Genomic DNA, 23,599 nt, shown 5'->3' with positions numbered 1-23,599 from the left:
GCCCCCCCAGTTAGTGGAAACACAAAGAACCAGGGCTTTGTCAGGTACTGGCCGGGAACTAGCACCAGGACCAGCTGGGTCAAAAAGGGGGTCACATATGGCCTTTGTTGTTGAAGAGACCAGACCCAGGGTACTGGTTTTCTCTTGAGCATAGAAATTCCTTGATATAAGAGGAACAAAAGCAGAAAGCTGTGGCTCCCGTACAGCCACTCGTGTCACGCCCAAGGCTCTGTGAGGCACGGTTCTATCTTAGGCCACTTTACACAGTACCGCCTTAACTCCGAGATGTTCATCACTGATGGTGTTAACTGCTGACCTGCCCAGAGCTGCTGGGACTCAGACACCATGTCCATCACCATCAAAGACAAGTCTGGAGTGGACTAATTAAAGACCTCTGAGTTTAACTCATTGGGTGCTGAATCAACCCAGCTGATTATATGCCACGTGACGTCATGTTCCATGTGCCCAATGAGGATGTGGGTTTGGAGAAGTCGAGTCCCTTTCGGCCACTTGTTAGTTGATGACTCTGTTTTACAGTTTTGGAGCCCGTGGGTGGGGGCGCGTCCGAATGCAGCACGCGCGTGCAGGTGGGAAAAGAGAGAGAGGGGGGGGGGGGGGGGGGGGGGAGGACAGAGAGACAGAGAGAGAAAGAGAGAGAGGTAGGATATTGTGTCAATACAGATGTATCAGTTCCGCTCTGATTCCCCAACAGCGGAACAGCACGGATCGATTTATCCTCCTCTCTCTACTTCTCTCTCCACACACGCGCACACACACACACACACACGCACACGCACACACACACACACACACACACACACACACACACACACACACACACACACTGACAAGCCGCAGCCGTCAGCCTGCATGCGTCCGTCCTCGCGCCAGCGGGTGGCCGCCTGGCTGCTCGCGCTGCCGTCGGGAAGAGGAGAGGAATGCGCGCGCCGCGGCCGGCTGGAGATGATCTCGTTTTGGCTGCTGTGCTGGAAGCTGCTGGTAGGTACACGATGGGATCAGTTCTCGCGTCGGTAGCGTGTTTCCGGCAGACGGTGCGGCTGTCCCCGCGGGCTATGATCTCCCCCTCCTCGTGCGCTCCAGGATTGGGGACGCGAACCCCGCAGCCTGGTGTGCGCGCGAGGCTTTGGCTTAGCTCGAGCTAACATGAAAGCCCGGGTTTCTTGGCATCTGTATGAGTGCTTATCTGTCACGATTTTGGTGTTCCGCCCGGTGTGAGGATGCTGCGTTATGTAAGAGCGATGTGTCAGCATAGCACAGGAGAGAGCGGAACATGAGGATCATAGGAACGTGGGAACGTGGGAACGTGGTCATAGGAACATGATCATGAGAACAGGAGAATCAGGATCAGAGCAGAAGGAGGAGCAGAGGACAGAGAGGTTGCTTCACTTATCCCTCATTTTCCATTAAACACAGGACGCCTAAATGTGCCCAGTAATCCTCCCCACCCCCAAACACACACACACACACACACACACACACACACACACACACACACACACACACACACACACACACACACACACACACACACACACACACAGTGCAGGGGTTCCAGTCTTTGCAGACAGTTTATGTCTTGATTTGTGCAGAGATGATGTGAGCTCTGGTCAGTGTTTAACCCTCGGAGTGAAGTTGTGCAGCTCACAGAGGTCAGAGAGGCCTGCCAGTCATCCCAGAGGTTGCTGGTTCAGATCCAGACAGGCAGGCAGTGATCTGACGCTGGGATTAGAGCTGAAATCCTCCCCCAGATGCTGCAAGCTTTCTGACAAATGAAAGATTTATCTTTGGAAAAACTGATTGAACGACTGCAGAGATATGGACTGTCTGCAAACTGGTGCTGTGTCATGTGTGTGTGTGTGTGTGTGTGTGTGTGTGTGTGTGTGTGAGACAGAGGTATTTTTGGAGTGAGAGCTCCATCAAAGTGCATCACTGTCAGCTTCTAGGAAATGTTCCTCAGGAGCAGTTTTTAAGGCCTTACATTACAGGCCTGTCTGATACCTGCACAGGTGAGTCATGGCTCAAACAGGCACCTTGATCCAGAGTCTGGTGGGACATAAGTGGACCCTGTGTCCACTGTGAGGGGTTTCATGTTTTGTTGACTCCGCCTCACCACTCTGTGGTCCTGTCTTGTGGTGTCTGCTCAGTCTGGCTGCTGAGTTTTCATTAGCTGTCGGTGGGAAATGGAGTTTTGATAGAGACCAGAGAACCGGAAGTTGCAGTTATCAGGTGTGAGGAGATGAAGGTGCAGAGACCTTTTTTGAGGTCTGGGAAGCAGTGGACGTCTTTGGTTTTTGTGATGTTTCTGATCCGTTACTGATCCGAAAGTCTGGTTGGATGTGTGGAACTGTAGTCAGAAAAGATCCAAAGGTTACAAGCACATTGGTTGGTCTCAGGATCCAGGGTACTGGTCAGGACTTCAGTTTTTGAGGCACTGAGCTAGATGCAGTTTTGGGACATCCAACATTTTATGCCAGAGAGAAGTTATAGGATTGGACAGTGCAACTGCATCAGTGACTTGGAGCTGGGTGTCATCTACATAAAACTGAAGTTCATGTGGTTTTGGACAATCCGTACCAGAGGGGTCATGGGACAACGAACAGGAATTGACCCCTGTGGGACACCACATGCGATGAAGAAGATTCAGTGATGAAAGCAGGAAAGGATCTGCCTGATAACAAGGTCTGGACCAGTTTTGAGTCATGTCCTTTACATCAGCGTATTGTTCAAAAGGGTTCAGAGGAATTCCTTAGTCCACATCGTGGAGTGGGAAAGCAGGATGAGTATAGACCAGGCTCAGTCAGAGGGGGGTCGTGAATCATCTGTTGCTTTGGTACAAGCGGTTTCTGTGCTGGATGAACAGTCCTGACTGATGCTGCACCTACAGTTACTCATGTGTGCAAGATTCAACAGACTTTTCTGAACCTTTAGGTAGAAGTAGAAAATTGGAAACAGGTCTGAAACTGTCTGAATCCAGGGTGTGGAGTGAAGGCTTCATCAGAGGGGGTCTGACAAGACCTGTTTCGAAGTGGGAATAGGAATGGACCAGTACAGTGAACGTATGATGATTATGGAGACAACTTGAGGACTAACAGGATGAAAAACCTGAGCATTTTTCTGTAGAAGAAACTGAAAAAGTAATGATCCTGTTGTAAAGCTTACTTTCCTAAACTCTGTATTATATATGTTTGCCAGCTGACCAAAGGTGTGCAGGTGTAACGGTCTCACTGACAGAGTTTAGCACAGGAGCTCCAGACAGTAACACTTCAGAGTCAGGGACAAGAATCTACTCAGCTTCATCCACAGAAAATCTGATCTGAACACAGGAGCTAAAAGTCAGTGCAGGTTCATCACCTTAGCTGTGACCATCTCATTTTAAAGCCTGGATGATGATGAACAGGCAAATCTGTAAAATTGTGACAAAAAAGAAGAAGAAGAACAACAACACTACTCCTACCCCTCCTACTAATTAGGAGGCAATGATGATATTCAATGTTGTGATGATGCTCATAATGATACAGACAACAGTAATCCTAAACTCTGAGTTGGTGCAGTGTGATGTCTGACTGTGACTCCAGCAGCTTGACTGCCTCTGCATCTATACTTAGTGTTACCATAGCAACTCATCCAGCCTGTCACCAGCACATGCTTCTAAAAAACAGACCATAATAATCTGTAAGCCCACTCACAGCCAACGCATCACCACCATGGTTACCATCTTAAAGCTGAATTCAACATTAACGTGTGTGTGTGTGTGTGTGTGTGTGTGTGTGTGTGTGTGTGTGTGTGTGTGTGTGTGTGTGTGTGTGTGTGTGTGTGTGTGAGAGTAATTATCTGTTTGTCAGTAGAAGCTAATCTGTTTCCTTGATTTTAAGTATTAATCTTAAAATCTTTCTGATCTCACTGTGTGCAGATGTTTTCTTACTTGTTTCCTTAATGTAGGGTATTACTTCAACATATTTCCTCAGCATGTCCCCTCAACATGTTTCCACAGATTGTCTCCTCTGCGTGTTTCCTCAGAATGTTTCTTTAATTGCTTCCTTCACATGTCTCCTCAACATGTGTCCACAGATTGTCTCCTCTATGTGTTTCCTCAGAATGTTTCTTTAATTGCTTCCTTCACATGTCTCCTCAACATGTTTACTCAAAATGTGTTAAATGCTCCCTTAAAATGTTACCTCAGAATTTGTCTTGAACATGCTTCCTCATCATGCTACCTCAGCATGCTTCCTCATCATGTCTACTAAACATGTTTGCTCAACAGGTTCTTCAGCATGTTTTCTTTGACATGTTTTCTCAGCATGTCTCATTAACATGTAAACTTAAAATATGTCCTCAACATGTTTCCTTAGCATGTTTCTTTACAGTGTTTCCTCGGCTCGTGTCCTCTGTGTGTTTCTTTATTATGTTTTCTACAGTTTTCACAGCTTGTGTTCTCTGTGCATTTCTTCAGCTTGTATCCTTTGTGTGCATCCTCAGCTTAAGTCCTCTGCTTGTGTCCTTTGTATGTTTCCGTAGCTTGTTTCTTCTATGTGTGTTCTCAGTGTGTGTCCTCCATGTGTTCCCTCAGCCTGCATCCCCAGCTTGCATTCTCAGCTTGTGTCCTCTGTGTGTATCCTCAGCTGCTGTCCTCAGCTTGTATCCTCGTAGTGTGTCCCCTGTGTGTGTCCTCAGCTCTTGTCCTTAGCTTGCGTTCTCAGCTTGTGTTCTCAGCTTATTTTCTTAGATTGTGTCCTCTGTGTGTGTCCTTTGTGGGACACCCCAGCTTGTGTCCCTAGATTGTGTCCTCTGCTTGTGTTCTCTGTGTGTACTTAGCCTTTTTCACCAGCCTGCATCCTCTGTGTGTGTACTCTGTGTGTGTCCTCAGAGTTTACAGACTGATTGTCCTTCATTGTCTCTAAGCAGCTCAGTCAAAGCTGCATTAATCTGAATACATCAGTGTAAATACTGTGACAGGGGACATGCAGCTGGACGGAGAGCAGGCAGTGACAGAGTGACCCTACCTGCAGCAAAGACCAGCATGCCCAGCAGGGGGCGCATCACACAGCCTGCTCATGACAGTGTTTGTGATGTATCAGAGGAGACAGTGAGGAGGATCCTGTTTGAGTCTGACAGAGACTGCTTGGTGTGTGGGACTGTTATAAACACACAGTGACAGAGCAGAAGTGTGCGCGCGTGTGTGTGTGTGTGTGTGTGTGTGTGTGTGTGTGTGTGTGTCTGTGTGTGTGTGTGTGTGTGTGTGTGTGTGTGTGTGTGTGTGTGTGTGTGTGTGTGTGTGTGTGATGGAGATCTAACATGGGGGTACAGATCAGATACCTGACTGCTGGAGCAGCCATCTGCTGTTCCTCCCTCCATCAGTCCATGTCCTAAGACCAGCAGAACCTTAAAAACCAGGAGGTTTCTGCTGGACTGGGTTCTTGAGCTGCTACAGCCCTGTGCTTACTTCCTGTCAGACCACTTCAGGCTGTATAACTGCCTCTTGTTTGTGTCCACAGAGAGCCACAGCCGGTCTGAGGAGGACTCCTGCCGAGCTCACTGACGGTCAAACTGCAGAACAGCCAACCCATCCAGTTACCATGGAGATCAGCCCATCACCCCCGCCCACGGACCCAGAAAGCTTTAACAGCCAGGAAGCAGAGGAACTCCATTACCCAGAGGGCCGTGAGGGCCAGCAGCCAATCAGGGGCGAGCAGGAGGCAGAGGAGGCTGCAGAGGGAGGAAACGAAAGAGGAGCAGACGAGTGTGACTACCTGGTTTTTGACTTAGGAGAACAGAAAGAAGGGAAAAAAGGGGGAGAGGATGGAAGAGAGGAGAGAGAAGAGGAGGGAGGAGAACAAGAAACAGAAAGAGAGGGAGAGAAAGAAGAGGGAAGAGGGGAGGCAGAGGGGGAGGATGAGAGTAAAGTAGGAGAGGAGGACGGAGGAGAAAACAATGGAGGAGATAAAGAAGAAGTAGGAGGAGAAACAGAGGAGAAAGAGGGAGGAGGAGGAGAAGAGACAAAAGAGGAGGATGCGCTCCTCTTCCTCTCAGATGATCCACTGTGTCCTTCAGCATCAGAGCAGCAGGAGGCCTGGGGTCACGACCCCACCCTCACAGACGACCTCAGCGACTGTCTGCAGGCAGAGCTCGCCATCGTCTACTCAGACAGCGACACAGGGGACGACCAATGGGCCGGCTCTGTCCCCAGTGATGTCACCAACCAGGACGAGGCAGGGGATGGAGAGAAAAGGATGGAGGACACAGGAGGAGAGGAGGAGAAGAGGGGAACAGAGGGAGAGTCCAGGGTGAAGCAGCAGGAAGAGGAGGACTCCATAAAGACCAAAAGAGACCTGTACCTGCGCTCTCCTTCCTGCAGCTCCACAGCCAGCTCCACAGACCCCGACAGGAGGGTAAGACACTCCACACACACTCTGACCCCCCGACAGGAGGGTAAGACACTCCACACACACTCTGACCCCCCCAACAGGAGGGTAAGACACTCCACACACACTCTGACCCCCGACAGGAGGGTAAGACACTCCACACACACTCTGACCCCCCCAACAGGAGGGTAAGACACTCCACACACACTCTGACCCCCCCAACAGGAGGGTAAGACACTCCACGCACACTCTGACCCCCCCAACAGGAGGGAAAGACACTCCACACACACTCTGACCCCCCCAACAGGAGGGAAAGACACTCCACACACACTCTGACCCCCCCAACAGGAGGGTAAGACACTCCACACACACTCTGACCCCCCCAACAGGAGGGAAAGACACTCCACACACACTCTGACTCCCCCAACAGGAGGGTAAGACACTCCACACACACTCTGACCCCCCCCAGCAGGAGGGTAAGACACTCCACACACTCTGACCCCCCGACAGGAGGGTTAGACACTCCACACACACTCTGACCCCCCCAACAGGAGGGTAAGACACTCCACACACACTCTGACCCCCCCAACAGGAGGGTAAGACACTCCACACACTCTGACCCCCCCCCAACAGGAGGGTAAGACACTCCACACACACTCTGACCCCCCCAACAGGAGGGTAAGACACTCCACACACACTCTGACCCCCCCAACAGGAGGGTAAGACACTCCACACACTCTGACCCCCCCAACAGGAGGGTAAGACACTCCACACACTCTGACCCCCCCAACAGAAGGGTAAGACACTCCACACACTCTGACCCCCCCAACAGGAGGGTAAGACACTCCACACACACTCTGACCCCCCCAACAGGAGGGTAAGACACCCCACACACACTCTGACCCCCCGACAAGAGGGTTAGACACTCCACACACACTCTGCCCCCCCGACAGGAGGGTAAGACACTCCACACACACTCTGACCCCCGACAGGAGGGTAAGACACTCCACACACACTCTGACCCCCGACAGGAGGGTGAGACACTCCACACACACTCTGCCCCCCCGACAGGAGGGTAAGACACTCCACACACACCCAGCAAGAGGTTAGAGCACCTACACACACTCTGACCCCCCGACAGGAGGGTAAGACACCCTACACACACAGACACTGACAGCTGTTTAGAGCTGTTCATAGTCCCTTCCACCTGGACTCAGGCCTAGGTCCAACTGAGACCATCGGCCCCAGAGCTTGGTGCTGTACACCACCATGCTTCACCGGGGCTCTGCTGATGTTGTTATTCAGGACAAAAAGTTCAACCTTGGTTTCATCAGACCAGAACACATTTTACCACAATGCTTCTGAAAAACTTCAAATGTTTGCTATTTGCTAAATGTAGCTGGGTTTGGGTTTGGGCTTCCTTCCTTCGGATGAAGACCAAATGAGATGGTGGTCACATGCCCTTCACAGTTATTGCTTCCAGAAATTTCTGCTGCTCCTTGAATGTTGTGGTGGGTCTCTTGGTGGCCTCTCTGACCAGGTCTCTTCTGGTCTTGTCATCAGTTTTGGGGGGCCATCCTGTTCTTGTGGATGTAGTCCCTGTTACCATGCCATATTTCTTCCACTTGATGGTGACGGTCTTCACTGTGTTTATGGTAGATCTATTGCTCTACTCCTCCTGGAGGCCAAAATGTATTCTAAAGTGCCCCTTGAGTCAAAACACCCACCAAAGTGCCTCCTCGGGAGCCAAAACATCCTGTAGGGTGCCCTCTCTTTGGGGTCCTTTTGGACCTGAGTTTGAGTGTGGTTGGTCCATTCTGAACACAGACACATCCTGACTTGTGAAGAGGTGTGCACACTTCTACAACTACATGAGCATCACTTCCTTAAAGATTTCAGGTTTTCTCAGTGTCGTAGAGGTCAAAGGTCACATTACAGGTCGGGAAGGTCACAGAAACCTGACTTTTTGACAGGGCTGTGTGGACTTTCTTTGTGGACTTTGCACTGTAAGTGTTTCTGTACCATACCTCAGCACGATCTGTGGATTAGTGTCTGCTTGTCCTTCCTGTTAGACTCAAAGTCCCTCTCTCACTGACAGGAGCAGCTCTTGGACGTGTGGCTGCGCCCTCCATCATAAACATGAAGCAGATCTAATTGAATTGTTGTGATGACGCCCATCACTTAACGCTTCTATCCCTGTTTGTCTTGCTGCTTGTCTCTGGTTGATGCCTGTCCCTTCATATTTTACCAACTGGTATGATGCATAAGGACAGACAGGAGGAACAACAGCACCTCTAAGACCTCTAAGAGGCCTTCAACAGGGGGTCTGCGGTCCCTAGAGGGTCCGGGAAGTACTGCTGGGGAGTCTGTGACATTCTGGTTGATTAGGTGTTTTTTTTTTTTAAATAGTTTTTCCCAAATACTTCATTATATGCTCATGTTATTCTCTTTGAACACACATCAGTGGATACACGACCAACATTTTCTTCAATTTTCTTATTGATTTTAATGCCTGGTACATCTTGAGGTACATTTGTTTAGACAAATTTAATGATTACAACAAAAAAGCTCCTAAGAGTTAAATTTATTTGATAATAACCAATCACTGAGGTTTTTACATTAATAGCTATGGTACTGTACTGCCACAAACAGAGCTTTCAGGCTGTCCATGTTTTTTTTCTGTCTGTTTTAGTCACATAAAACACACAGGAGTTTTTGTTTTCTTTGTTTTTGCTGACTGTAGCCATGCACCTTGGTGTGCTCTCCACCAGCTTCTGTCACTGTCACAGCAGCCCTTTCCTGCTGCAAACACATTGACAGATCTGTTTTGTTTTTGGGCTTGTGCTTCTCCATTTGGAGTTTGATGATGTTCCTCAGGTTTCAGTTGGATTAAGATCTGAAGATTGAGCTGGCCAAGACATGGTTCAAATGTTCTGGTTCTCCATCCAGGCTTTAACTGACCTTGCCATGTGGTAAGGAGCATTGTCTTGTTGGAAATTCCAGTCATTTGAGTCAGGAAAGAGTTTTCCAGCTGATGGAAGAAGACTGTTTTCAAGAGTAGCCCTGTACGCGACCTGGTTTATTCGCCCTTCACACAGTTACATTTGCCAGGTTACACTCAAACAACCCCAGACCATCACCAACCCACCCCCATGTTTTACTGTAGGGGTCAGACAGTCTGGTTTTTCAGCTTCTCCAGGCCTCCTCCTAACCAGTAAGTCTGCTGGAGTGAACATCAACTCCAAAGTGGATTCATCCCTGAAGAGAACCTTCACCCAATCATCAACAGTCCACTCCCAGTGATACCTAGCAAAGAGTACCTTCCTCTGCCTCTCGTTGATGAAGGGCTTCTTCTGCGCCCTGTTAGACATCAGACCAGCTTCAAGAAGTTGGTTTCAAACTGTCCTTGCTGAACAAGTGACATTTCTTCACAGTGCCCACTCATTTCTAAAGTCCCTGGAGGTCTGACCACAACTTCTGACACAGGAACAATAAGTGCAGGGTCATCTGGTGGGGGAGAAAGACCTTTCCTGCCCTGACCAGCTAGGAGTTTGGCTTGCTTTTTCTTGGTGTAATGAAAGGCTGTCTTGGAGATCTTCAGGTTTTTGGCTACTTGTCTCTCTCTCAGGCCAGTTTCCAGCCATGCCAAGATGGCTGCCTTTGTGGCATCACATAATTCTTTTGTTTTAGGCAAAATGTGAGAGCTGACAACTTCTGAGATGAGCTACAGCTCGAATGGAAGCAGGAAACAATTTGGCTTTTGCATGTGCAGAGCTGTTTATGACATGGAACGGCCTCTCTTATACCTAGGGAATATAATAAAGCTAAAGCATGTCAAATATGACATCACATATTATGTCATCAGCTGCATTTTGTCAAGGAACAAGGAATTGAAGAAAACTAAGGTTATCTAATCATTTTTTCTATAGCTATACACACACACACACACACACACACACACACACACACACACATATATCATATCTCAAACTTCCTTCAGGTGTTTCCCCCTTACGTCACCTGGATTAACCCCGAGCGCTCTCTGTGTCAGCTCCCTGTAGATTTCTGCGTCCATCAGGAGACCCTGAGTGAAAACGTCTCCACTGAGCACGTGGACTTCATGTTGGCTCGCCGACAGTGGAGGAAGATGGAGGAGGAGGTCAAAGGCCACCCCATTCCCAAACCAGGACTCAGAGCTCTGGGAAGCTTCCAGGGGACCCACTCATCCCTGTATCCTCCCACCCGCAGCCCCCGCCTCAAACACAGGTAGGAATTAGGTTCACGGTGTGAGAGTGTGTGTGTTGAAGTGTGGGTCCCTGGTAGCTCTTCAACTGCTCCGTCCAGGGGAAACATGAAGTTATGTAACCCCCTCACACAGATGTGTGTCTCTGTCACTCTTTTATCAGAGCCTTAATCAGAGTCAGCACCAGTGTGCTGACTTTTCATCTCTCATCTCTCACAGCATTAATAATAGAAAGTGTAGTGCAAAACATTCAAGAATATATAATTAGAATAATATAATAAGTGTCAAATAGAAAAAAAAATAATGTCCATCAGGGAGAGCTTGTCCATCATTGTCCAGTCAGCCAGTCTCCACCTCCACAGGATCCAGGACTGAGCCTCCCCAGCAGTCTGTTCAGTCTCTGTCTCCTGGATCCTGTCTGCTCACAGCAGGTGAAGCTCCTCCAATGTGGCATTGGTGTTTTGTGTTAGCTCTGTTAGCCATGTCTGTGAATAGCATGTTACTACTCTGTCCTCTGGTATTCCCTCTGTTGCTGGGTTAGCATGGCTAGCTCATCCATCTTATTGGAGGTAGATCTTACCTTTTCCATAATTATGGATAGAAGGACAGATCCACGTCATCTCTTCTTTTCTCACACCCCAGCACTAGCACATTGTCCTCACCTCCTATCCTCAGCTCTCAGGGAACACCAGGCCTAGCACTAGTTAGCACTGACATCCTACAGGCTGCTAAAAGGTGAAATATGTGTAAACAATACGACCATGATCACACGCAGGATCTCCAGACACACACAGGAGCAAAAAAGGTAAAAACACCACTGCAGACACAACCACTTTGGTTTTCATGACCAACAAATGAGCCATACCAGGTAACAACAGACTCTAAGGAGAACCAAAAAGAGAAGAAAGGGAAGGAGAAACAAAAAAGTGAAAAGAGTTTACAGGTAAAGGTTTAAAGAAGTGTTTCTTGAAGTCACATTGACAGAATTGATTAGATGTTGATGGTCTCTGCCCTTATAGAGGTCTGACTCGGCCTGTGGTCAGTAACAGACAGAAAACAAAGAAAAGCCTCCTACTGTGCATTAAATTCACTAATCTGAAACTGAGCTGCTTCCTCTCTGCCCTCATACAGGGAGATCCACCCCCCCACGCCCAGAGAGCCCCCCCTCTCCTCCACCCTGTCCCCCAGCTCAGAGGACTCGGGTCTGGAGGACTCGTCATACCGCAGTCCTCTGGAGGAGCCAGAGACTGCCGTGGAGAGAGAGATCCGACTCACTCTGGAGAGAGAGGAGAGGCATCGCAGGGAGAGAGGGCTGATCTCTCAGGGCCTGAACATACCCCGGTAACAGCTTTGCACACCCAGGGCAGGCACAGCTAAGGGGCCAGGGGAGCAGTCCGGGACCCCTATGGTCTGACTGGGCTGAGGAGAAACTGGTAAAGGTCTGTCGTGTGACTGACCTTTTGGTGTTTTCTTCCTTTTTTTCAGACCGTCCACCCTGCAAACATCACGGTCTCCACCCAGACCTCCAGCCTGCCGCACACCCACCCTGTCCATCTCCCCATCACCCTCCTGCTCCTCTTCTCTCCCACGGTCCACCTACCATGAGATGACAGCCAATAATGTCATCATCCTGGAGCCCGACTGCTCGAGCCCCGCCTCCAGGACACGCCTGATCACCTCTGCGATTGGGGGGCTCTCGGATTGGCCACTGAGTAAGGAGGCAGTGTCATCCGGTAATGTCATTGTGGTGGAAACATCCAATCTGATCATTCGCAGCGCGTCAGAGTTCTGCCTTAGCTCCGCCCCCGTGTCCATGGAAACGCAGGAAAGCACCTTCTCATCCAACCCCTTCTTCAAGCTGAGATCCCTGAGCAGCCAGTCTCTGGTGGAGCAGGAGATCCGCATGGTGAGGCAGAGGGAGGAGGAGTGGAGGAGGCAGAGGGAGGAGATGTGGAGGAGGAGGAGGGAAGAGGAGTGGAAGAAGGGCAGGGAAAGGTACGACACTGTACTGGTATCTCCAGGCCTGAATGACAGCATCAGCTACACTGGTGAGTTCCTGTCTCTCAACTTAACAGGCTTTGAAACATAATCCTTTAAACACGCTCTAACACACTCTGAAACATGATTTGAAACACTTTCCTTTGAAACAGGTTCCTTTAAAATGATCGAAAATGCATCCCTTTAAACATGCTCTGAAACACGTTACGTTAAAACACACTTTGAAACTTGTTCCTTTGAAACACTCTCCAAAACACGCATTTAAAAACGTTTCTCTAAAACATGCTCTGAACATGCTCTCTTTCACTGTTTGACACTGAGCAGGATGTGTTTTAAAATAAGAAATACATATTTCTTTTTACTGTTCTTTAATTATGGCTTAAAAAATATTTTTTAGTGCCGGAGGTCCCAGACAGGAGTGTCTCCTCCCCTTCCTCCCCCTCCAGGACCCGTAAAATGGAACGATCTAGTCTGTCTTGTGACCAAAAGGTAGGCTGTCCCACACACACACACACACACGCACACACACACACACATTTACACACACACACACACACACACACACACACACACACACACACACACACACACACACACACACACACACACACACACACACACACACACACACACACACACATACACGCACGTCTAGAGTAGTTTTAATCTAAGCTAACTTTTATTTTGAAAATCTTTAGTGTCTAGCAGATTTTCAGGGTTTTAAACTGCTGCATGTTAAAGGGGGTCAGATGAAAAAACTCAGAGGTCTGGTACTGTATTACTTTTAAAATCAAGTAATCACTTATGTAAACAAGGTACTTTTTAAGGAGTTATCAGTAATCAGATTACTTTTTCAAGGTTAAGCCACAGCTAACGATAATCGTTACAGTGAAGTCTCCTGTTTTGGTCAGGAAACTGCCGTGTTCACCCCTCTATACTGAGGTGGGACAGCTCACAGCAGGCGTCACAAAACTTCCCTTATTTTCAAATCCCAAACTTCACAGGTATGTCTGTGCTTAGCCTTCAAAACATGTACCACATGTTTATCATCTTTATGTCAGTTGCACAATGTCCTAATTAAAATCAGTAGGGGATTAAGGCGTAGTGTTTATGTCAGACTGTTTATTTTAACAGTACAGAACAAAGAAACTGCTCATGAACCAACAACCAGAAGTTTCATTCTGCAGCAGATGTGTGTGTATGCACGTCTATTTCTGAAACACAGCGGTTGCTATAGGGGTTGAATTGGTGCTTTAATTCAGGGTGCTTGGACCTTTTCCACAACCGGTCCACAGACCTCAAGAAACTCCACTTGAACTGGGACAGGAAGAATAATAAACTCCACCAAAGATATTCCCCACACCCTAGTGGTTGGCGGCCTGAGTTTCAGTATTTAGGCCAACAGTTTTATATTGGTTTTATTTGTTTGGGTTTTGATGTTGCTATTTTATAGATAAATGCATTAAAATCAGAGACAGATGAGGGTTTTGGTAACAGTGCTGGCAAGAAATTCACCCCTGTTCTGCAGTGTCCATAAACACTGTAACACTCAAACACCCCATTGATTTAAGCTCACACACAGCATCTCTCAGCATGTCCTGTGATTTTACAGCGCAGTTCATCTATAGATGTGTGTGTGTGTGTGTGTGTGTGTGTGTGTGTGTGTGTGTGTGTGTGTGTGTGTGTGTGTGTGTGTGTGTGTGTGTGTGTTACAAAGATGCACTCTGATGGTTTATTGACACTGACTGTCTTCTTACTCTTCATCACACACACACAGCATAACAACCATATTTTCTTTTGAGCTGTCCTTGGTAATTGATTTCTTCCTTTGCTCACTCATTCATTTGTTACCTGAATTAATTGTGAACTCTCTGATTTGTTAATCAGTTGGACTGATTAATTTTTTAATCCACTGGTTCACAATTTAGCAGAAGTTTTCATCTCTCACATCACGTTTTCATTGAGTCATCACTCATGTGTTCACCCATCACCTCAACCAACTGTCCATTCTCTCTGTCATCCATCCATCCATCCATCCATCCATCCATCCATCCATCCATCCATCCATCCATCCATCCATCCATCCATCCATCCATCCATCCATCCATCCATCCATCCATCCATCCATCTTGACTCCAGTGGTTCAGCTGAATCTCCCCCTCCCTACCCTTCCCTGCCTCCCTCCAGTACCCCCCCTTCCTCTCCTCAGCCCCACGCCGCAAGAACACCATGGCGCTGCGATGGGAGGCCTCCCTGTTAGCCAATCAGAAGAAGAAGGAGTAAGCATCAGCTGTTCGACGTGTACAAACCAACATTCTGCTGGACCCAATCAAAGAAGAGAGGAGGACTGTGTCTGTCAGCTCAGGCTCAGAAGTCTGACTGACCCTGGTCCCAGAGGTCTGACTGATCCTGGTCTCAGAGATTAGGCAACTGGACCTGGTCTCAGAGGTCAGGAGACTGGACCTGGTCTCAGAGGTCAGGAGACTGGACCTGGTCTCAGAGGTCAGGAGACTGGACCTGGTCTCAGAGGTCTGACTAACCCTGGTCTCAGAGATCAGGAGACTGGACCTGGTCTCAGAGGTGTGCTGAGCAGCTCTCTCGCAGCATGTTGTGTGAAGCAGTGTGTCGTACCATGCCACGTCAGGCGTCCTCCTTTGGCTGAGTGATGTGATCCTTTGAGCTGTTGTGATACTGATACTGTGAATTTGCACTCCTGATGTCACAGCTGTTCCTGACATGTGGCCTCTTTTATATTTGATGTGAACTGGTGGGAGCACATGTTGGAAGCTGCAGTATTTCCCCAGATATTTATCGCTCTCTGCACCTTTAGTTCTCTGTTATTTAATAATATTTACGTTATTTATTGATATTTATGTTATTATTTATTGATCTTAATACTATATATTGATATTAACAGACTTTTTAATGCCGTGATGTTTTGCTTTGTGGTGATTTTCAAACTTTAGCTCAGGGACAGACTGTGTAAGTGCAGTGGCTGTGCATAGCAAGAGTGTGAGAGGGTGAACACCGTGCATATAAAGTTTAATTTAAGTTATTTAAAGCTATCAGAGTTTGAAAATCACTGCTCCAGTGAGATGTAAAAAATGAGGTCCGAGCGTTCGCTAAGCAGACAGGCCTCTGACTTGTATGGGGTGGGAACAGGCTCACACACACTCTGTAAGAGGTGGCGTAGGGTGTAGTGTGAGTCCTGTCTTTACCACGTTAACATGAACTGAAAGAGGCACAGTGTGCTGAGATCAAAGAAGACAGCTGCTCTGCTGATGTTTCATAGGGAAAGCTTGGTCCTAGTCTTGGTCAGCCTCAGGTCTGGAGGTGGCTGTACGCAGCAAGAGAGTTCATGAACCCAGCCGAGAGAGTTCAGGTGAAGCTATGAGCTCAGGAAGGGCGACGTCTCTGTACAAAGCTTCACTGACAGCTCCTCCCTTACAAAAAAGAAGTTTGTTGAAGTATGCCATGAGTAGACTTCTTGTTGGACCGTATACTCTCTGTTCACTTTTTATGTACTTACCACAGATATACTTAAATTTATGTGTAAGTATACATGGAGTATGCTGAAAGTACATTTTGAGTTTTAGTAAACTTGGCTTAGACCAAGGGTCTGCAACCTGCGGCTCTGGAGCCTCATGCTGCTCTTTGTCTCCTCTGCAGTGGCTCCTTGTAGTTTAAAAAAATAAAATTGAAATAAATAAAGAAAGATTTTTAATTTTTCTTACAGAGGGTATTGATGATTAAAAACATTGATGCTGAATGAAAATCCTGTGTTAACATTTAGCTGAACTAAATCTTCATCCCATCTGTCAATAAAGCCTGCCACCGCTCTACTTCACCTCCTACAACATCAACAGCCCACCAACTTTCCATGCACCTGTGGCTAACCTCAAGTTTGACAGCCCTGGGAAGATAACTACATCTACAAAAAGACTAATCCGGAAGAAAATACATATTTTAATTCTGAGAGGATGAATTCATTCAACTGCCAATGTGCCAGCTTAATATGCATGATGATATGTGGCAAGACACTAGCAAACCATAAAAATGATGAGTAAAGTGATATTGTCAATATATATCATAAAATTCAAGTGTTCTTTTAAATATTTGGATTTTTTTTTTTTTTTTTTACAAAATTGCAATTTATAAATAAAAAAAAATCTTGCAAATTTTTCAAAATTTAAAATAGTTTTAAAGTTCGGAAAAAATATTCAAATTTCAAAACTGTTTAAAATGTTGCTAGTTTTGCAATTTTTATTATTATTATTATTATTATTATTTTTTTTTTTTTTTGCAATTTTTCCTCAATTTAGACAAGTTAAAATAATTAAACTTTGTGGAAATCTTTTACTTTTCTTTTTTTTTTTTGCAATTTTTTGCAAATTTGTTAGACTTTCAACATCTTCTGACATTTTTGCAATTTTGAATATAAAAAACTAAGACATCACATGTACAATTTCATAAATTTAAAAACGTTCTTGTTTAGATAATATTTCGCTCGATTTTATCTATGTATAGAATTTTATACTCATGTTGTCTTTATGACTTTAATCCAGGTAAGCTGAGGAAAAATCGCTCCTTTGAAAGTAAAGGTTGCAGACCTCTGAGTTAGACTTTAACTTTTGAAGAGGCTGTACAAAGGGAACATAAGATCTAAAAATTCATGCCTAGTGTTGGAGTAAACTTGCAGTTGTGCTTCTCCTCACCAGTAGTTTATTAAATATTCTTTACCAGCATGTCAGTTTCTTTTCAGCCCATGTTACACGTGCGCAGCCAATCAGAGGCAGAGACCCGCCCCAGCGCTGTCTCTTATTGGTTTAGACCACGATATGATCGTACCATAAGTGCGGGCTTAGTCACAGTTAGTCATAGTTTACTTTATATCAACTCAAATAGTCCAAGTTAGTCCAAAAAAGTATTAAAAGTACACTTCTAAGTGAACTAGTACACTGATATTAGTATACTTGCTGCAAAGTGTGTACTAGAACCTTTACTCAAGTATACTTACTGAAATGAACTTGGAGCATACTTCTTTTTTGTAAGGGCTCTTAAAGGTTCAAAGGTCAGATGAGCAGGGAGCTGCTGGTGCACTAACTGAGGAGGTGAACACTTGGTGGAGACACAGTCCTTCAGTCTGGGACTCTGTGCTGCTTTGACAGAGCTCTTTCCACCTTGTGTTTCCAGCTTCATGCCTGAGCTTTAACTGTGTTAGCTGTGTTAGCACGCTTATTTAAATGATCAAACTTGGCCTCTCTGTCAGTCCGTCTGCCTTTAGCTCTGCTCTGTGAGCTGAATAACTTGAAAGAGTCAGATATTCTTTCATGTAGTGAGGATTTTTACATATTTTTACGTCCTGTGCTGATTATTAACAGAGAGATTTACTGGATTCTATTTTTGCTGCCTGTATTTATGAATTTACCACTGCTTTTGGGACCCGTAAAGCTCTGAATATTTTGTGTCAGGATGTTTTCTAAGGTGATGGCTCCTGTCTGCTGAGTGTGCATGTTTGTACGAGCTGCTTTAGTATGACTCAGATCATCAGCTGGAAGCACTTTGCTTCAGTTGGACTTCAGAGGAAGGCTCCTTCCCATCCCAGAGCCGCGTCAGATGCAAAGGAAACCAGCCATATGAGTCGGAGACGAGACAGTGGTAGTTCATCTGAATCCTGATGGGATTATATTCTGGAAAGTGTTTGATCACACTGTCATCAGTTACTACACAGAAACACTGAAGAGTTTTCTTTTTCTCCTTCTCCACCTCAAGCTGCTTGACTGTGTTCTTCTACAGGTCACTCATATGAAACATGTATGAGCCAGAGCAGACGCTCACACCCTTTTTTTTGTCTCCATCCCCAATAACAAGATTTGCCCCTGGGGAAAACTCCTTAGCTGGTCTTTGTTCTCTTCTGTTAGACCGTCAGTCAATAAAACAGCTCTCACAGTTTGACCTGCCGCCTGCTCTGTGTGTGTGTGTGTGTGTGTGTGTGTGTGTGTGTGTGTGTGTGTGTGTGTGTGTGTGTGTGTGTGTGTGTGTGTGTGTGTGTGTGTGTGTGTGTGTGTGTGTGACTCCTCCTCACTCTAACTCAGAAGACAGGGTAAGTGGAATGTGTATTCTGTCCTTACAAACATATTGGACATCATGAGACAGACTTTCTGCTGATGCTGATTAATCTGCACGCTGATACCTGAACACCTGAGCTGTGTTAAACCGTACCACCAGGTAACCTGAAGGGGGCAGTGGTGTCTCCTGTCATTAATCAGGAACTGTGGTTATTGTGGATACAGCTGGGGATTACATGGACGTCAGTAAGAAACTAAAACTAAGTTTGTTAGTCAACAGAAGTGCTTTCTGGACCACTTTAAGACTTGTGCTGATACACATTAAAGTCGCTTTAACAGTTTGATGAAGTGACACCAAAATCCAGATGGATCCCATCTTCAATGAGGAATGATAATTCAGTAATAACAAACTGAGCCAAAACACTTATAGCAATAGTTCATCCCAATTAAGGAGGCACTTTTTTTCTTTTTTGAATATGTAACCTTTAATCAATCAGGAAAGCTCATTTTCACACGAGACAAAGATAAGAGAAAAATTAGATAAACTGAAGATTAGCATGAGACAACATGAAACAAGCATGAAAAATCATGTGACAAACATGAAAAACTTGAGATTTACATGAGACAAAAATGAGATAGACGGGGCATGTTAGAAAATGTTTATAGTACAGAATTGAATCCCTCTTTCACTCATACTTTACAAACATTTTGTCCTTCAATAACAGAGTTCTCTGCTTTAGCCTCAGACACATCCATTCGATCAGAGATTAAACACGTCAAACACAGATTCCAGACAAACTTCTCTCCATACCTGGACCTAGTTTGTAGTACTTCTCTTTGTATTCACATTTCCCCACTGAAGCATGTGTTCCTAATGTCCATTCCTCTTATCACAGACAGATCCTGTTTCTACTGGACACTCTTTGAGGCTGGCAACCCACCACACCATTTTAAAGATGTGTGTGTGTGTGTGTGTGTGTGTGTGTGTGTGTGTGTGTGTGTGTGTGTGTGTGTGTGTGTGTGTGTGTGTGTGTGTGTGTGTGTGTGTGTGTGTGTGTGTGTTTGTCTCACAATGATTACCTCAACAAGGTCACAGGAGTCTCCAGGAGCTGTCAGAAATGGTCACAGGCTCCAAGAATCAAACGGACATTTATTCACACGTCAGTTCAGTTTGACCCCCAGCAGCTCAGAGGGGGAAGAGGGGGAGGGATCCACAGTGTATGAACACAGCTGTGTTTATCTCAGAGGTAAAAACATCATCCCCTCACACAAAGAGCCACAAACAGCAAAGTGTCCACATCAGGAAATAAAGATGGTGTCTTCATCTTAGATCATCCTTGGAGCAGGGACCGACCAGTCTGAAAGGTTGATGCTGATGATGATGATGATGATGATGATGATGATGATGATGATGATGATGATGATGATGATAACCAGGTCTGGTCACTCAGTGATCCCTGTAGGCCAAATGGTGTATTGATGATATCAGAGAAATGAAAGAGTTGATTGGTGATTATGATCCTTTATCTAGCTCAAGGAGCAACATGCGGTTGGTAAAAATGAAGCCTCTAAGGATGTGCTAAAAGTTTCTGTTTATGGAGAATCCTCTTCAGTCTAGCTGCAAAAAGACCAGAAACCAGGTACACACCAGGCTTATTTACAGCTGGCTCAAAAAGCGGCTTGGCTCTAAGATGCTGATTTCGTGTTGGACACTCAATGTATGGTGAGTAATTTTTTTTCTAACTCGTGGTTCAGGAGTGATTAGGATTCTCTAGGAGGTTTGATTGTCCAATCAGAGACAAAGCTCAGCTCATGTGACTGACAGTGCCCTGTAGGTATTCGAAAGGTAACTCATAACCATCGTCATGTCAAATGTGGCTGCGTCTATGGATTGGCTTCATTTCACAGTTTCGGGAACAGACAAGTGACGTCGTGAACTACTTCTATGATTTAGCTCCACCTGGTGTTCAGTTGGTGCTAGTACATTGGGCCAGTGCTCCCAGCGGGCACCTGTGTTTCTTGGTAGTTTTTGCTGACTGTTTGTCCTGGTAAGTGTGATAACAACATGTAATAGAAATAAAATACATGTCATAAAAAATTATAAAAACCATATCACTCTTCTGATTTCATCAGAGTAAATATCTGATTTCAATCATTCCACAGAAATTTTAAAGATAAAACAAATTCAGTTTCATTTATTCGTACGACAACATTGTTTTTTTTGTTTGTTTTTTTTTCCTTCAGGATGTTTAAACTACATTCATGTTTCAGTGAGGTCTATGGTTTATGAAAACTATTCCATTTATCTGTTTACTTTAAAGGTTGATCTGGAAACAGCACTGAGCAGACTACAGTCAGGAGAGACTAAGAGAAGGAGAACTGGAGCTCTGTACTAATGGGGTCCAGTCAGAACTCTGATCAGCGTTACATTAGGAGACCTTCACTGAGTGTGTTTACCACCCTGACCCAATGACTAATCAATACTGACACTGTGTCAGAGTCAATCATACGGGGAGCACACACACACACACACACACACACACACACACACACACACACACACACACACACACACACACACACACACACACACACACACACTCTCTCTCTCTCTCTCTCTCAAAGGCAGTTTGACATCATAAGGTGGCATCAGTGTTTTTACAAAGTGACTCAGGCTGATCCTGAGATCCAGCTTGATAAGAGGAGGGACGTGTGACTGATTCACATCACATAGGATTAAATGGTTCACACACACACACACATACAAACAAACAGAAAGACAGAGGGCATTCTTTTGCAGGTAAGAGCAGCACAGACAATCAGTGAGCAGTTAGTTTGAGTCAGTAACAAAGGTTTATTAGTTTATTATCAGACATGCTAATCATCCCATCATCATGTTTGGGGTTGGGGTGGGGTGGGGTGGGGTGGGGGGGGTGGGGTGGGGTGGGGTGGGGGGACGTTCATTCAAATAAAAGCACTGAGACTAGAGGCTGAAACCTTGTCATGAATACAGCACCAGGCTGTGACAATCCTGGGACAGTCCAAAACCTGAGAAATGTCTAATGACTTGGACATAGCTGCCAGCTGTCCCTCCACAGATACTGTCCCCTCTCTCATACTGTCCCCACAGCCTTTGGGGTAGGAGCAAACTGAGTTGTAAATAACACCGCAGCACATGTGCATCCTGGACTGACAGGATTCAGGTAATGCCTTTTCAGTGTCTACAAGATTAGCCCAGACTATACCGGTAGTCACCTGTTGAATGTTAGAATGTAGCTGTTTAGATCAATGAGACCTTAAAGGAACTCAGGAGTCTGAGGAACACATTTAAAGATTTCCTCTTTCTGACTGGCAAATGAAGACATCAACAGACGGCCCTCTCCTGTCCCTTAGTGACAAAGCCATTAAACTCCCTGCCCTTCTCTCCCTTGAAGAGCCAGTTGACATGTATGTTCAAGGCCAGCCATGACAAAAATAAATAGAAGATATCTGAAGGCACTGAATTTGAGCCTACAACAGTTTGTTTTGCGATAGAAGTCTCCATCTTAACCTTAAACAGAATACTGATGCACACCTTCCAAATACGGACCCTCCGACATCTTCTGGAAAAAGAACAGCCAGTCACCGTGTTGTACTGAGGAAAGGGATGCCTTTCAGATCACCTGGTACGGTAGGGACACCCAACACGAGGATACAAAAGATGCTGCTTTTGGGCTGTTTGGGGGAGGCTGTGAGGAGTCAGGGAGGAGGATGAGAGTTGAGTGTGGAGGCTGAGCCAGGAGGGGTGGTCAGTTGAGCCGAGTGTGTTCCAAATGACTTCCTTTAAATAAAGTTTTCGTATTCAGGCTGACTGAACACTTTGGCTGAATGGACTCCGTGTCTTCTTCACCAACAGTCTCAGATCAGGGTATTCAAACTTCAGTTATGAAGTGTTTAGGTAGAGGAATTCGGGGCCACCCAGACCAGGCCTGCAGGAGGCCTTAAGAGTAGGGATGGGTACCGAATACGGTACTTCTGTAGGTGTCTACCGCATGCTGTCTGTAGTACAGAGTACTGATTCATGTACAATCAAATGGTACCATGTTGAGGTACCCAAACACATCCTTCTGACTGTTAGAGAGTGGACGAGAAGGCATTTTTCCATGCTGGACATGAACACAGCATTACAAAGTTATATATTGAAGAATAAATATGTTAAATTGAAAAAAAAACGAGATTTTACCTTAAAAAATTTTTTTTACCACATGAACACACACAAAAGTACCAAATTGGTACCACTGAGTACCGATACTAATTGCTGGGCATTGGTACTGCATGGTTTCAAATGTGAAAGGTACTCATCCCTACTCAGGAGGCCCTACCCCAAGCACCCAAAAAAAGTTATAACAGTTTCTTCTCTGTCTCTCCCAGATCCAACGCTCCTGTTTGGACACGCTCTCGTTCTGAGTCTGCAGTCTGCAGCTGGAGCTGAGCTCTCTAACAATCAACTCTGTCTCTGAGTGGAGCAGGGACACCACCTGCCTGATCACAACACATACATGACGTCACCTGTGATGGTCAGATAGTTTAAACACATTTCAACAGATCCTGACTCACAGTGTGTGTCTGGTCATGTGACACAGAACAGGGGGTACCATGGGAAAACCCTGAGAAGACACACAGACGAGCAGAGGAGGAGACTGGACAGAGCTTTGCTGCCTCACTGAGGAGCTAGAGTTAGTCATTAGTTTGAGGTATGTGACCTGATGACCAGCAGGGGGCAGCACATGACAGAGGCTGGAATAAAGCCTGAGCTCTCTTTGTGTTTCCCAGCCTGTGTGAGAACAGTCCTAATGATGCTGAACTACCTGTGTGTCAGTGTGTGTGTGTGTGTGTGTGTGTGTGTGTGTGTGTGTGTGTGTGTGTGTGTA

The 23,599-nt window shown here is 46.0% G+C and overlaps 2 protein-coding genes across 4 annotated transcripts in view; one reads left to right on the top strand and one right to left on the bottom strand.

Moving 5' to 3' along the window:
• The first annotated feature begins 674 nt into the window (after nt 1–674).
• On the top strand, nt 675–16,755 carry LOC141804870 (uncharacterized). 3 transcript variants are annotated; one of them, XM_074689520.1, is made up of 7 exons: nt 675–999; nt 5,514–6,407; nt 10,432–10,646; nt 11,755–11,964; nt 12,109–12,671; nt 13,019–13,110; nt 14,509–14,728. In XM_074689520.1, exons 1-7 carry the CDS (start codon nt 682–684, stop codon nt 14,515–14,517), a joined length of 2,301 nt encoding a protein of 766 aa, XP_074545621.1. In that variant the 5' UTR covers nt 675–681; the 3' UTR covers nt 14,518–14,728. The 3 variants fall into 3 exon arrangements, with proteins under 3 accessions (XP_074545621.1, XP_074545620.1, XP_074545619.1); XM_074689519.1 differs by having other exon boundaries at nt 14,399–14,728; XM_074689518.1 differs by lacking the exon at nt 14,509–14,728 and adding an exon at nt 14,809–16,755 and having other exon boundaries at nt 677–999.
• A 5,555-nt stretch (nt 16,756–22,310) lies between these two features.
• Nucleotides 22,311–23,599, bottom strand: part of palmda (palmdelphin a) — a 5,145-nt gene continuing 3,856 nt past the window's right edge. The window contains exon 9 of the mRNA XM_074689581.1: nt 22,311–22,417. Coding sequence (XP_074545682.1) covers nt 22,311–22,417 — 107 coding nt within the window. The remainder of the gene's footprint in view (nt 22,418–23,599) is intronic.

Source organism: Halichoeres trimaculatus, unplaced genomic scaffold, assembly GCF_033239565.1.
Source record: "Halichoeres trimaculatus isolate MK-OKI-2021-1 unplaced genomic scaffold, fHalTri1.1 fHalTri1_scaffold_15, whole genome shotgun sequence".
In the NCBI taxonomy this organism is placed as follows: Eukaryota; Metazoa; Chordata; class Actinopteri; order Labriformes; family Labridae; genus Halichoeres; species Halichoeres trimaculatus.
The sequence above is the reverse complement of the archived record's forward strand: the minus strand, read 5'-3'. Positions and strand labels throughout refer to the sequence as shown.

Coding starts and splice junctions, on each gene's coding strand:
- LOC141804870 (XM_074689518.1), top strand. CDS start 682: ATGTATCAGTTCCGCTCTGATTCCCCAACAGCGGAACAGCACGGATCG. Junction 1,000..5,513: donor TGCTGTGCTGGAAGCTGCTG/GTAGGTACACGA, acceptor TTGTGTCCACAG/AGAGCCACAGCCGGTCTGAG. Junction 11,965..12,108: donor CAGGGCCTGAACATACCCCG/GTAACAGCTTTG, acceptor CCTTTTTTTCAG/ACCGTCCACCCTGCAAACAT.